General features: G+C 45.3%; 1 protein-coding gene across 1 annotated transcript in view; it reads left to right on the top strand.

Annotated features, from left to right (window-relative positions):
* LOC119389572 (neprilysin-1) overlaps positions 1-12,715 on the top strand; it is an 84,383-nt gene that overhangs the window by 59,873 nt on the left and 11,795 nt on the right. Inside the window, exons 9-15 of the mRNA XM_037656895.2 lie at positions 789-875; positions 2,282-2,412; positions 4,691-4,916; positions 7,384-7,482; positions 8,365-8,442; positions 9,869-9,981; positions 12,124-12,179. Of these exons, the coding sequence (XP_037512823.1) occupies positions 789-875; positions 2,282-2,412; positions 4,691-4,916; positions 7,384-7,482; positions 8,365-8,442; positions 9,869-9,981; positions 12,124-12,179 (790 nt within the window). The remainder of the gene's footprint in view (positions 1-788; positions 876-2,281; positions 2,413-4,690; positions 4,917-7,383; positions 7,483-8,364; positions 8,443-9,868; positions 9,982-12,123; positions 12,180-12,715) is intronic.

The raw sequence follows: 12,715 nt of genomic DNA, 5'->3' as shown, positions 1-12,715 counted from the left end.
CAAGTTCAGATAAAATATACTACAAGGATTGATTACGGGTGATTTCAGTGATGAGCTATAGGTTTCACATAAAATACAAAAGACAAAGTTCGCCTCTGGATTCCGTACACATCTCTTCTTTCGCAATCTGCGAGGTGTTCCGGAGCTAAACGTCAGAACAACGAAATAGAACGGCTCCGCACTCTAATACAGTCCACGGTAATCGGAGGCCATTGGTCCTACAGCATTTTAAGTATTTAAAGCTCTCCAGAAGAAAAAAAAAGAACAAGAGCTGTTGGCTCACAACACATGGGAAAAAAGTGAGCGAAATAATATAATCGCTTAATTTACAATTCAAGGAAAGTTGTTATTACTACACATTAATATCTGCCACCTTGGAATATATGATTAGCGCGAGCTTGGCACACGCCGCAACGTGATGCATGGCGGCGCGCATACAACACGTGAAAGTTGCTGTAACCCTGACCCTGTTCCGTGTTCAGGATTTTTAATCATACCGGATTACTCCAGCTTGTTCACGAGAAGCAGGAAATGCGTACAGGAGTCAGCTGAGCCATTAAATCCGCTATGACTGAAAGAAACAAAACAAAAGCAAGTGATGTCTAACGCTTCGAGGTTACACAATGCAGGCGTCTTCTTCTTCCGGAATCTTTTTACGCAATACACAGACAAAAAAAAATTCACGTGGGAGATGTAATGAAAGAAAACACCAATGCTGAATCGTGGTTTCATGCGAAGAATCTTAAAGCGCAGCATCTATATATTTTTTTCTTTCAATTTTCTTTCAGCGCACCAGGTCTCCCGAAGACCGACGAGTATTCGACACCATGTACAACCGCCGGACGGTTGCCAACTTGAGTGCCGAGTTCCCGCAGGCAAGTACATTACTCATAAGCCTGCCCACTCGGCGTGAAATGAGAAAAAAAGGGTCGAGAGACGGTGTCTCGTGGTTTTCTCGTTCGCCCGTACATCGTTGCGTGCCCCCTGGACAGTCGGGCAGAATACGTCGAAAGAAATTACAAGCAATAAGTCTTACGCAAGCTCTAATCTTTTTCGCTTGCGGGAAAAAGATGGAAGTCAATCGCCGAAAGGCGAAGTGATGAGGAAGAAAATTCGATTGATAGGACCACTTCTCATTACGGACACTTCCTCGTCTTAGTTTATCAGCTTCGACGTGCGATGTGCGGAGTGTAGGAAGCCTTTCACGAATTAGCGCAACTCGTAAGCGACTGAAGGAACCAAGAAGGTACAGAGACGGAAGAGACGGTTTGCGCCTAAGCTGTCTCCTTCCTCTGTTATCTTCTTTGTGTCCTCAATCTTACTCGGTTGGGTTTATTCGCGAAAACAATACGCAACTCTAGTTCGCCCAAACTTCAACTCTTTTGTAGAGTACGAATAGAAGCCCGCTGAAGGTCTTAAGTTCTTAGGAAATCGGGCCTGGATTGGCAAACTCGTTCTTACCCAATAATGATTCTGGCAAATGCACAAATGCGGGATTAGTCGAAGTCTAAAGAAGAAAGCGAATAAGACCAATTTGTGCCCTATGCCACCTCCGCATTAGCGTTAACGTTACTCAACGTTTGCGTAACTTCGCGTTAGCGTTACTCAGGCACGTTGATGTCTAAGGCAGTGCAAGCACACGGCAAATACTACAGCACAAAGCGCTAACCTAACAAGTGAAGGGTTTATCGCAATTGCAAAATGTATATTGGTCATACTCGTGCATGCCTCAATGAAAGGTTTCATTAGAGTAATAACAGTTTAAAGGGTGCTCCCTCATCCGCTCTGTGTTCTTATTGTGGTACTTGGGATTGTAGATCTATTTTCGAAAATACGAATGTCATCTTCAGGCACAAACGCGATATCATCGTGGCATTCGACATCAACAAAAATCATGATTCTTGCATTTCAGTTCCATCGATCAGCCTAATGGATTATGAAATACCCTTCTCGAACATTTCTGCGCATAATGTCGTCATTGAATGCGCACTCGTGTTGTTATCTTTCTATGTTTATTCCTACCGCGTTTGCAATAAACCGTTAAGTTGTTAGTTCGGTTGTGCTGTGGTCTTTTTTTGTCTTGTGCTTCTGTCTTTAGCGCTGCCTTCAATGTGATCCTTAACCAACTCGCCCCGTCTTTTGTAAGTATGTTCCAAGATTTGCACTTTTGTACAGTGCTATTTCGGCACTAATGATATTATTTTTGTATGAGGCTGCTGGCAAGCTCCTCATTGCACAGGAAATTCGTTATATGTGTGTCTTCGTATGTCCTGTCTTTCAGGTGGACTGGCTAACCATACTGAACCGAATCTTCGAGCCGATCAACCTTACAATGACAGAGGAAGAGGACGTTGTCATGAGGGAACCGGAATACTACAACTCCACGCTCGACTTTCTCAAGACTGTCGAAGGGTGAGCGCGAAAACTCGCACGGTCCCTTATGCATTCGCCTAAGACGACTCGAAGGCTACGGTCATCTTCTTGTACTACTTCTTCTCAAGCGATGTAGTGATCCTCCCCGCCCCCCTCCGAACGTTTTGTGCACCTAACGTGATTTTGCACTGCCTCAAGGATCGAAGGCATTGCAAGCTTTCCGCACCTCCCCTAGTTTTGTACTACCTCCGTGATTGGCCCTCCATTGACCAAGCGACGATGTCCTGTAATGACGTCATCATGTGACCGCGTTATGTGACGTCGTAGTGACGTCATGTTGACGTCAACAATTTTGGCTATATGTGACATAATGATGTCATATGGTGACGTCATCACATGATGACGATTTCGTGTATCAGTCGTGTTGACGCCGACGACAAGGGACGAGGGTCGACGCCGACAGTCAATTTTCCCGTTTGATAAGACATCTAAGGCTTTCGCCTTAATATGGGGCAGTTTCTTCCGCAGCTTTACACATTCTGGAAAATAAGGGGATTTATGCTATAGACTTGCCTCCGGTTCGATACCCTAAGCGGTGTGTAAGAGAGGTCGATAGCAAGGTCAGTAGAGGCAATAAAAAGAGAGAGTTTACTCTCCTACAAGACTATAAGCGTTTATCCCAGCCGACTTCGTTTGGTCGGTACTCTACGTAAATTCGCTAGACATGAAGCCTAGTAGCGCAGTGATGTCGCAAGTGTGACAGCCTTTAAGCAACGCCTCCATGCCTTCCCCTCAGACAGATTAAACTGCTCGATCTTGCTATGGCATTAAAGGATTACTGCCTTCAAAGGTTATTGCTGTCTCCTCCTGAAAGAAGTCGGATGTTTGAGGATATCAAAAGGTGAACTTGTCTTCTTTCAAAAATGATATTTTACGGGCGTTTTCTGCAACTCTCTCTGTAAGTTATTTACCACAACAAGGTTAGTATGTGTTGCAATGGTCGAATTTACGCCAATAATCAATTTTAAAAAAGAAAAAGAGAAGTGACCATGAAGGTCACCCCATCCCCCATTCGTCAAGACCGAAAAAAAAAACAAGCTTCGCAATGGATCGAAATCTGAAAATTAAGCGATGGCGTACTTCTCACAACAGGCGTCCTTCCTTCCCCGACTCTGCGGGTGTGAAGGTGGAAAGTAAAGATTTATTCAAATGCAACATCCAAGCAATCGTTATCGTCAAAACCCGCATGACCCATAACCCCGCAAACTTCTCAATCTCATCTGCCCACCTTACTGCCTCCTCCTCGCGCGCTTGCATTCTCTTGAAATCCAATCTGTTACTCTTAAAGGGGTCATGAAGCACCCCTTGGGCTGATTGAAAAAACACATCCTGCGGAAAGCTGACACGGCTATGAACTGCTCTGCCAAATATTACAGTCGTGCGCGCCGCGTAATGGCCACAAGCGGAGCGCGAAGTTGCCGTTTCCCTAGGCACCCTCTTTTCAAACAGAGGCCGGTTCTCACTCTCGTCGGTGGGCGGGGCGTCTGTCCGCTGTACGTCGCAAGAGACATAGCATGCTTATTGGCCGATAGCCGACGTAAATCGAGAGCGGCGTTCGGATCAGATGCGCTTCTTGCCGTGGGGTGCCGCCACTCGTCGGCGCCGCACTCCTCAGTACACGGTAGCCGCACTCGCGCAAGCGAATCACAGCGGGAGAGCGATCGCGTTTCATGACGCGCGCTGGCGTAACTTCTTTCCCCCATGCCATCCCTCCCTGTCTAGCTTCCAGTGCGCTCGCCGGCACGAGAAAAGAGAGAAAGCGCTGGGAGCGTGCGCCAAACCCCCGTAACTCCGCTGATTCTTGACGGATTCGAGAAATTTTTGCGGCAATCGATTCGGGAGGCAGTACACTCCGATACTGAGGCCATTAGATCATTACTTGGAAAAGTGGTTCATGACCCCTTTAAAGACCAGCGGTTCTGTTATGTTCTGTTTTAGCTGGCTTGCTGTGTGGAGGTTGAGGTTTATACAAGTATTACCTCGGCTACTCAATTTTTATAAGTTCTGCAGCGAAAAAAGAAAGATACATGGTAACCCAAGATGCCCTGCCCACGCCCATTTCTTCTTGATTTCGACTAAGATGTTCTTACCACCCGTTTATACCCTGACGCACTCTGCTCTCTCCTTGTCTCTTAGGGTTACACCACTGCGTTGTCCTCAATTTAAGTTGAACCTTCTTCTTCCGTTGTTTAGCATACAACTTAGCGTTCGAAGTTTTTCGAGTTGACGAAACGCCTTACGGAGTGCCTCTCCGCAGGGCCACAATCTACAACTACGTCGGATGGCGACTAATGCAGAACTTCGGGCCAACTTCGTCGAAGCTGCTGCGTAAGTTGGAATTCGAGTTCGTGCGGGTGGTGCAGGGAGTGGAGAAGATTCTGCCGATATGGCAGCGATGTATCGGCAGCATCAGCGCCATACTTGACCACCCGATGGGCAGGCTCTACATCGACAGGGAGTTCAGTCCGCAAGCGAAGGAAGACGTAAGTACAAAGACCCCGTGGTCGACTTTTGACTCTTCTTTAAAAACAAATAAGGAGAAGTTACCACTTTTCTGGCAGCAAGTTAGTTTAAGCAGGGTCTATCAATACTTTTCGATGGTCATGAAACTCCCGCGTAACGCTGTGGGAGAGCTTCGTACAGCGCCCGCAGTCGCCGCGCCGCGGCGTTGCGTAGCTAGAAGTAGTAGGGTGACTCGATGTGTGCGCCTCCTAAGCGGAAGCGCTGGCATCGAGGCACCCTAAGAAGGCGCAGGTCACCTCGATGCCAGCGCTCGTTCGTAGAGGTTGGTGACATCGATGTTTGGCAGAGGTCTACACAAGAACATTAGGTATATTATCTTAAGATGAGAGGTGTTAGTCTAGAGGATATGTAGCGAGCCTAACGTATTTTTGCTTTACATGTTTATCTTGCGTTTGGACCAAACAATGTTTAGATGCACAAACAGAACCCTCCATTTAACCAGAATCTGCACGCAGGCTTATCGCTATAAGATATCTTTGCAGTTTCCGTTACAGGCGGCTCCATAGACAATCGCACCTTCACCCCAAGATTCATGGAGGAGCGCTGTCATATATTTAATATTCCTCCTAGTATTGGGACAGCTTATCGCTCTTACTTTCTTTACTACTGTAAATTGTGAAACCCTTTTTTATGGCGCTAGCACTTAGCGACACTAACCCCCGTATTCAGAAACGCTCCTTGACTTGAACTTGACTTGCCACCGCCTCAAGGCAGCGCGTTTCATTTTCTATATCTCACGCAGAAAATACGGACGCAATTGTGGGACTACATTTATTAGCGGTAGGATATTTGCATTGTGGCTGTGTAGCTTTCCTTTCATTGCCACAGAAAGTTGTCCCCGAGTATAGATTCACCTTCGAGTGGCGTTGCCAATAAATTCTTTAAAAAAACGAAAACAAAACAAAAATAAAACAACATTAGAGGGAGGTAAGGATTCTATTTGATAGATATTGTACATGAGAATCAGTGTATTACAGAAAGGGGACAATTAACTGCCACGATAATTAATTATAGTTGATTGAATGGTGGTAGGTGCTGTTCCAAACTTAAGAAGCGAACAGATTGCTCCACCCTAACACAGGTAATTCACGTTTGATGGGTACGTAGTACCCAAGTGAGCTACGCAGCACACGTGTAATAGTTACCATCACTCAGGGGCCTAATTGCACTGTCTAAAGCCCTTAGCTTAATTCCCATTAGAGTTAGGAAGACAGTTCGAGCAGTAACTTTGAACTTTGATTGTAAGGGCGCGGTCGCGCCCTATCTCGGCAGCCCTTTTACCCTTTTACGTGCTGCGCTCTCAACGCGTAGAGACTGTGCGGAAAGAGCATCTCTTCCTGGAGCCCCCGTATTCTCTTGCACCAGCGTTTTGTAGTTATGCGAGATCGGATCCAAAAGAGTTAGCTGCCAGCCTCACTTCGTGTAACATTACAATTTGTTGCTATCACATTTATTGCTTCGCCCTTGCGGTGAAACTGTAACTTTTTTTCAGAAGTAGATTAAAGCAGTAGCGTTGTACAGTGGTAGAATACTTAACTGGTGTGCGAGCGGCCTGGGTTCGATTCCGGCTCGAGCCGTGATTGTTATTCCTTGCTTCCATCGGACATTTCACCCGTCGACGACGCCGGCGACGCCGGCGCTTATTTTCTGCGACGTGGGATCCTTCACGCTGTTGGGTTAAGATTTACAAAGTCTGCGTTGACAGATACTGTGAATCATCTGTGATACATACCCGATGCGGGCATGTGCCACACGCCACTGGTGGAAATGTTCTCATGAGGTATGCGGCAGGGAAGTTACGTTACATACGTCGAGACCTGCGAATTGTGTTCATGATACACTTTCGTACACCGCAGCGCAATGCCATTTGTAAGGCAGCCAATATATGTACCTCAGCCGGTAAACGTTCGTCTTGCTATTTCATATCCTATGCGATATGAAAATGTAAAAAAACGTGTATGCTGCATTATATAGTATATAAATAAAACATAACAATAGATAGTGGCATTAGTGGTGGAAGTCTTCCGCGAAAGACACTGTGTCGTTTCAATGGGCTCGTTATTGTGATGACATAATGACAGACAGTGTAAACACGGGGCTAGCGCTGCGCGAAGATATAAAACATAGTGTCTGTGTTGTTCCTTTCTCTCTGATCCTCGCATCAGGCTCTATCATTAGTACGATGCTTACAATGTTCGCCTCTGTTTCCCCACGAAGATTTAAAATGTGAGGAACTCATCAGTGCCAAAGTACGTTTCAGGCAGACACACACGTGTTCTGCACACGTCAGTTCGCATACTTCACCGTAACAAACATTACGACGACTGACGTCAGATACACTTGACGTCATATGTGCGTCTGAACAGTTTTTTTAAGAGCACATACATTATTTCACGTTCAAAGGTGACCTATATGTTGTTCTTACAGATGGACTCACTCGTCGCTGATCTGAAGGTTGCCTTCAGCGCCCTCCTCCAGCAAAATGATTGGATGGATGATTACACCAAGGAGCAAGCTGCCAACAAGGTACTATTCTTACTGCTCCTTTAGTACTCCATGTCTATAACTATGCATGTGCACGCATTGCTGTGATCTCTTTTCCGTACGGTTTCTATATTAATGTAGTATCTAATGCGTGAACGAATGTATTTATTACTTTGAAAATGCCACTGAATTTTTTGGTTGGTGCTGGAGACAAGGATAGTGCGCCTGAACAGTACTGAGGCCTGGTTTTTCGGACATTTGTTAAAGGGACACTAAAGAGCGAAACGATTTTTCTCATATTAGTAAAGTATTCTTTCACGATACCAAAAACACCACGCTTGCAGCGAGAAGACGCTTAGTAAGCGAGAAAACGCGCAAAAACAAAATGTGGTGACGACGCCACCTTGAAGTTTCCGCACCATTCGCCGTGACGTAACATGTTTTGACGGCGCCTACTAGGGACTACGTAGCTCCTAATCGGTAAAAATGAAGTACATTGTCCTTTGAGGGGGCCGTGGACTTAACATACCAAGATTGGGGCAATTTTGTTCAGCCAACGACGCCAAAATACGATAAGTACACTTTGAAATCCGTGACGTCACGCGGGGAGATTTCGGCGCGAAATTTAAAAGTTAAACATTGAACTTGATTTTCTCCTCTATTAATAAACCTATGATGGCGCAATTAACGACATTAGAGTTCTCAGATCACAATTTATCGATCTAAATCGATTCATTGTTTCTCTTCAGTGTCCCTTTAAAATAACTAGCTTACGCAATGATCTGCTGCTTACCCATAAATTAGAGCAGGGCGTGCGGTAGCACCCTGCATCTGTAATGCAGGGTGCTACCGCACGCCCTGCATTACAGATGAAACAGAAATTTTTGTTTCCATAATAGCCTCTGGTTTCGTATCTATTTTCAGCTGAATGCCATAGTCGACAACATTGGTTACCCGACTTGGCTAAAGAACAACACACACCTCAACAGCCGCTATGACATTGTGAGTATGCTTCGTTTCAGAATGGTCGTCTGAGTTTTACACCTTACACGATATGAACGTGTACGAAAAAAATTGTGTTAATGATAATACACGTCTATCAATAACAGCCGACGTGATTGCGACGTATCGTCTATGTTGCATCGCCCGAGCGCCATGCGTGTATCCGCATTTTAAGAAAAAAAAAAAGAAACACACTATAAGAAAAGAAAAAAGACTCCTTTGACTCCTTTTTGTGACTCCTGACTTGACACGTATATGACTCTCTTTAAAGAGACACGTGAACTCTCTAGGGTCCCACGACTCTCTGAAGAGAGTATAATGTATCTCCAAACTCTCTCTGGGGTCCCACGACTCTCCAAAGAGAGTTCACGTGTCTCTTTAAAGAGAGTCATATACGTGGCAAGTGAGGACTCACCGAGTAATACTCATTTTTTTCTTAGAGTGCATGTTGTTCTCTCAATAAGCAGTGTTGTAAGTGAATCCTGAATTGTGCCCTCGTGTATCCTCTACGAAGCGGATGAACCGTGGTACAAAATTAACAAGTAAACGAGTTGGATATGCCTCGACGCTAAACGGGCATGCAGACGCGTGGTCATATCATGACGAAAATCTCTTTATAGTATTTACATGAGCAGTAGCGCGCGGGATGTCAGTCACACGGTACAAAATCAATTTTTCGTTGATGACGCTCAATTGAAGCACAATAGAAAAATGTACGCAACAATAACCGAAGAAACGAAGGAACATGAGAGAAAGGAAAGGCAGGGATGTTAACCAATCCAGAAGGACCGGTTTGCTACCCTACACTGGGGGAAGGGATGGGGGAGGTATAAGGATAGAGAGAGAGAGAGAGAAGGCGAGCACGCACGCACAAAAAGTCACACACATCTCACAGTCATGCTAACGTCGTTAGTCTATAACCGCCGGTGCAAGTCAGATGCCTTCAAGAAGTTGAGCAGTGCCTTCGTCGCCTTCACCCGCGATGACCTCTCAGGAAAGGATGTCGCAGGAGTCTATGTAGGACAAGCTTTCAGGTGAAAACGTTGGCTCCAGCGACCTCCCTTGCTTCTCTGTTAGTCATCAGCAACAGTGTTCCTGTGAACCTTTGTGCTTTTCGAAAAACGTGTTTAGATTGCACATTGATTGGAACGATTGTGCAAAGGAGGCTTTATTATTTCTAATTACCGCACTTCATGAAGGTAGCCGTGTTTTTGTACGCAATATTTACACTGTCTCAAATAAGTTTAGTGAGCCATTCACATACTCAAAGACTTCTTTTTTCTTTGGGCCTTTGAGAGCAAATTCTGGCTGCTTGACACGCATCTAATTATACTGTATTTGCAATATTTGCGTGTAAAGGTTACCTGAATTCAAAGTGGGTCGTTTCTTATGAAGAGTGTTTTTCTGTTTCTTCTGTTTGTTTTAGATTAAGCCGATCATACCAGGAACTCCTTTCCTGAACGTCTACTTAAACGTCCGGTATAACGGCATGGTCAAGAGGCTTGAGAAACTCCGGACGACATTCAACAGGAGTGAGGAGTAAGCCTCATTTTGTCTACTTCCTTCATTACCTAAGGTGACGAGGTCTATTATTACGTATTTGGCGATGCGCTAACAAAAGAAACTACGCTTCTGTTACGATTGTTACCGGGTGATAAAACATTGTATAAGCTCTCAAAAATCGAATTTGTTAGCTAATAAGCAAAAATTACTGCAGAATACTGGCTGCACGTGACTGGAAACTCTGTGTCCTTAAAGGGCCTCTAAACCACCCAGAGGTCGAAGTTTAGGTGTGGTGTTGTAGTTGTGCACGAGTCTACTACGAAGGCGCAGTCGTGAGTTTTCGAAACGGTGCCGTATAATAGCCCAGTTATACGCGTTTGATGATCGAAATGCGGCGATGGCTCGTTTCGCTCTTTCCTTCGCTACCCTCCGATCGTCAGCTGGTCTGCTCTCCCAAAGCCGCTTTGCCCTCCTCGCCGAGTGCCCCCACTGATCTCCAAAAGGGAGGTCAGTGAGTGCCCCTCCCAATCTCACGTGACGTCATCGCCGACGCGGTCTTCGAAACAATGTCCACTTCTAGTTTCGGCGACTCCGTAAACTGCGTGCTTCTCGGCTACCCGTTGTTGTTGATTCAGGTCGAGCAGCTTATCAGACCTCTGGGCACGACTGTGTTGGTACGCTAGCGATATGGCACTTGCGTTGCTGGCCGCAGTTGCCGATTCGCAAGCGTGCACTCGCAGGCAACACGACGAAGAAGAGCAAGGGGCGCGGGCAGCTGCTTGCAGACTAACCGAAAGTCGTAAGTTCTTGTTTGACCAATCGCGGCATCTATTGTGGATAACATCACAGATGCAACATGCTGACGTCGCACACGTCACCCGGGAAGCCGGAAAGGCCCGGAGATCAGAAGGGATTGTTTCTTGGAATTTGTGGCGCGCCCGCGGCTTGTAGCGCTGCCACGTGTGGCATCGTTGATCGTGACGACATTCTAAACGAGATGGGCGTGTTTGCTTGAAATGTGTGAAAAAATATCGGAGGTGGTTTAGAGTCCCTTTCAGATACACGTAGACTGACTAGATCATTATTATAATGAAGAGCTGATAGCACAATAGACAATAGAACGATAAGGTTCACAGATTGTGTTTCTTTGAGGGTTCGTCTCATTTCTTAATTGATTAGTTTACTAGAGTAAGCGAAGGAACATAAATGAAATGTAGCAGTAGTATAATGGGCGTTACGGAGAGGTACAGAATTGCGGTGTACTCCTGGGCAGGTGACTGGTTGGCAGATTTACCAAAAAACAATTATTTTCTGCACCGCACGGTCTTCAAGATACGTCGTGTCACAGGACTGCAATTTTGACTACGGGGCTTTCAATCACTTGCCCCTAACTTGAAACGAGAGAGAGAGTTGCTGTTTCCATAGCATAAGAATGGGCTCGTCATATCTGGGAGTCGAACCTGTGGTCCTTTTGCATAGCATGATGCCATCGGATGCACCACGCCACCGTGGTGGGTGAGTGACTTTGCAAAAACTCGTACAGTTGCGTTGTTGCCTGCTTCTTTCATCAATCTACACGAAATAGGCGTATTTTTAAAGTTTTTATAATGCCTAAATACAGGTTTTTGAAAAAAAAAAGCAATGTTTCGGTGTGAAGGTTCGATTGACTTCTTCGGCGAGTGCATGCTGACGCTGGAGGAATTTCTAAAAATACCAGCCGTGGTGGTCTAGTGGTAATGGTGCTCGATTTGCTGACCCGAAGGTCGCAGGATCTAATCCCGGCCGCGGTGGTCGCATTTGGATGGAGGCGAATGTTAAATATCCGTCTGCTTAAATTTAGGCGCATGTTAAAGAACGCCAGATGGACGGAATTTAAGCATATCGTGGTTTGGGACGTAACATTCCAGCAATGAATAATGTTATTATTATTTTTTAATGACCACGTACATAAATATAGAGGAACGTGAAGAAGTCAACATAACCTGGTATCATTCACCTGGAGCCTTCCAGGGCTGCAGCTATGGTATTATCACTGCTTTTACTAAAGCTATGTTCACTGAAAGTCACTAAAGCCGCAGATCGATCGTTGAATCAAATGATCAAACAAACAAACCAACAAACCAACAAACAAACAAACAGGCAAACAAGCAATATACCAATCGTTGTCCTATCTTACAGATACGTTGGATCGGCAGTCGTGAATGCCTTCTACAATCGTGTGGCCAATTCCATAGGTGAGTGCTCTAACTAAAGCAAGGTAATACATTTTCAACCACGTAATAAATGATTGAATCACAAAGGGTGGTTGTTATTATGGTTAAAAAGCATAAAAAGAAGTTACTGTGGGCGTTCATTAGACACATCTACCCTCTTCATACATGTTCATCATCACGGGTGTGCGTCGTCTTCGTCGGTGGTGGGAACTCGGCTTGGCTGTGATCTGTGCCTCGTCGTGGTCGCTTCACCGTGCCTTCGGGGCCTAGTAGAGGTCGCGTTAACCGTTGCGTCACAATAGTAATGTTTTTGTTCTGTATACACCACTGAATTATTTAATATTGAAGGTAGTGCACGTTACAGACAGTTGAACAGTGATCGTTGATCATGCGCTCAGTTTCGTGTTAGCTCCACGTATGCGATATGAGGCCAATATGCTTCTGTGATGGTGCTCTTAAATATTTTAAGTTTTTTGTGAGTTATTAAGTGCAATAATTATACATTAAAAAAGGCAATAATAATAAGCCTTCAGCACAGCCACGCCTTCTCAACAGAC

The sequence above is a fragment of the Rhipicephalus sanguineus genome, chromosome 4 (assembly GCF_013339695.2).
Source record: "Rhipicephalus sanguineus isolate Rsan-2018 chromosome 4, BIME_Rsan_1.4, whole genome shotgun sequence".
Classification (NCBI taxonomy): Eukaryota; Metazoa; Arthropoda; class Arachnida; order Ixodida; family Ixodidae; genus Rhipicephalus; species Rhipicephalus sanguineus.
The sequence above is the reverse complement of the archived record's forward strand: the minus strand, read 5'-3'. Positions and strand labels throughout refer to the sequence as shown.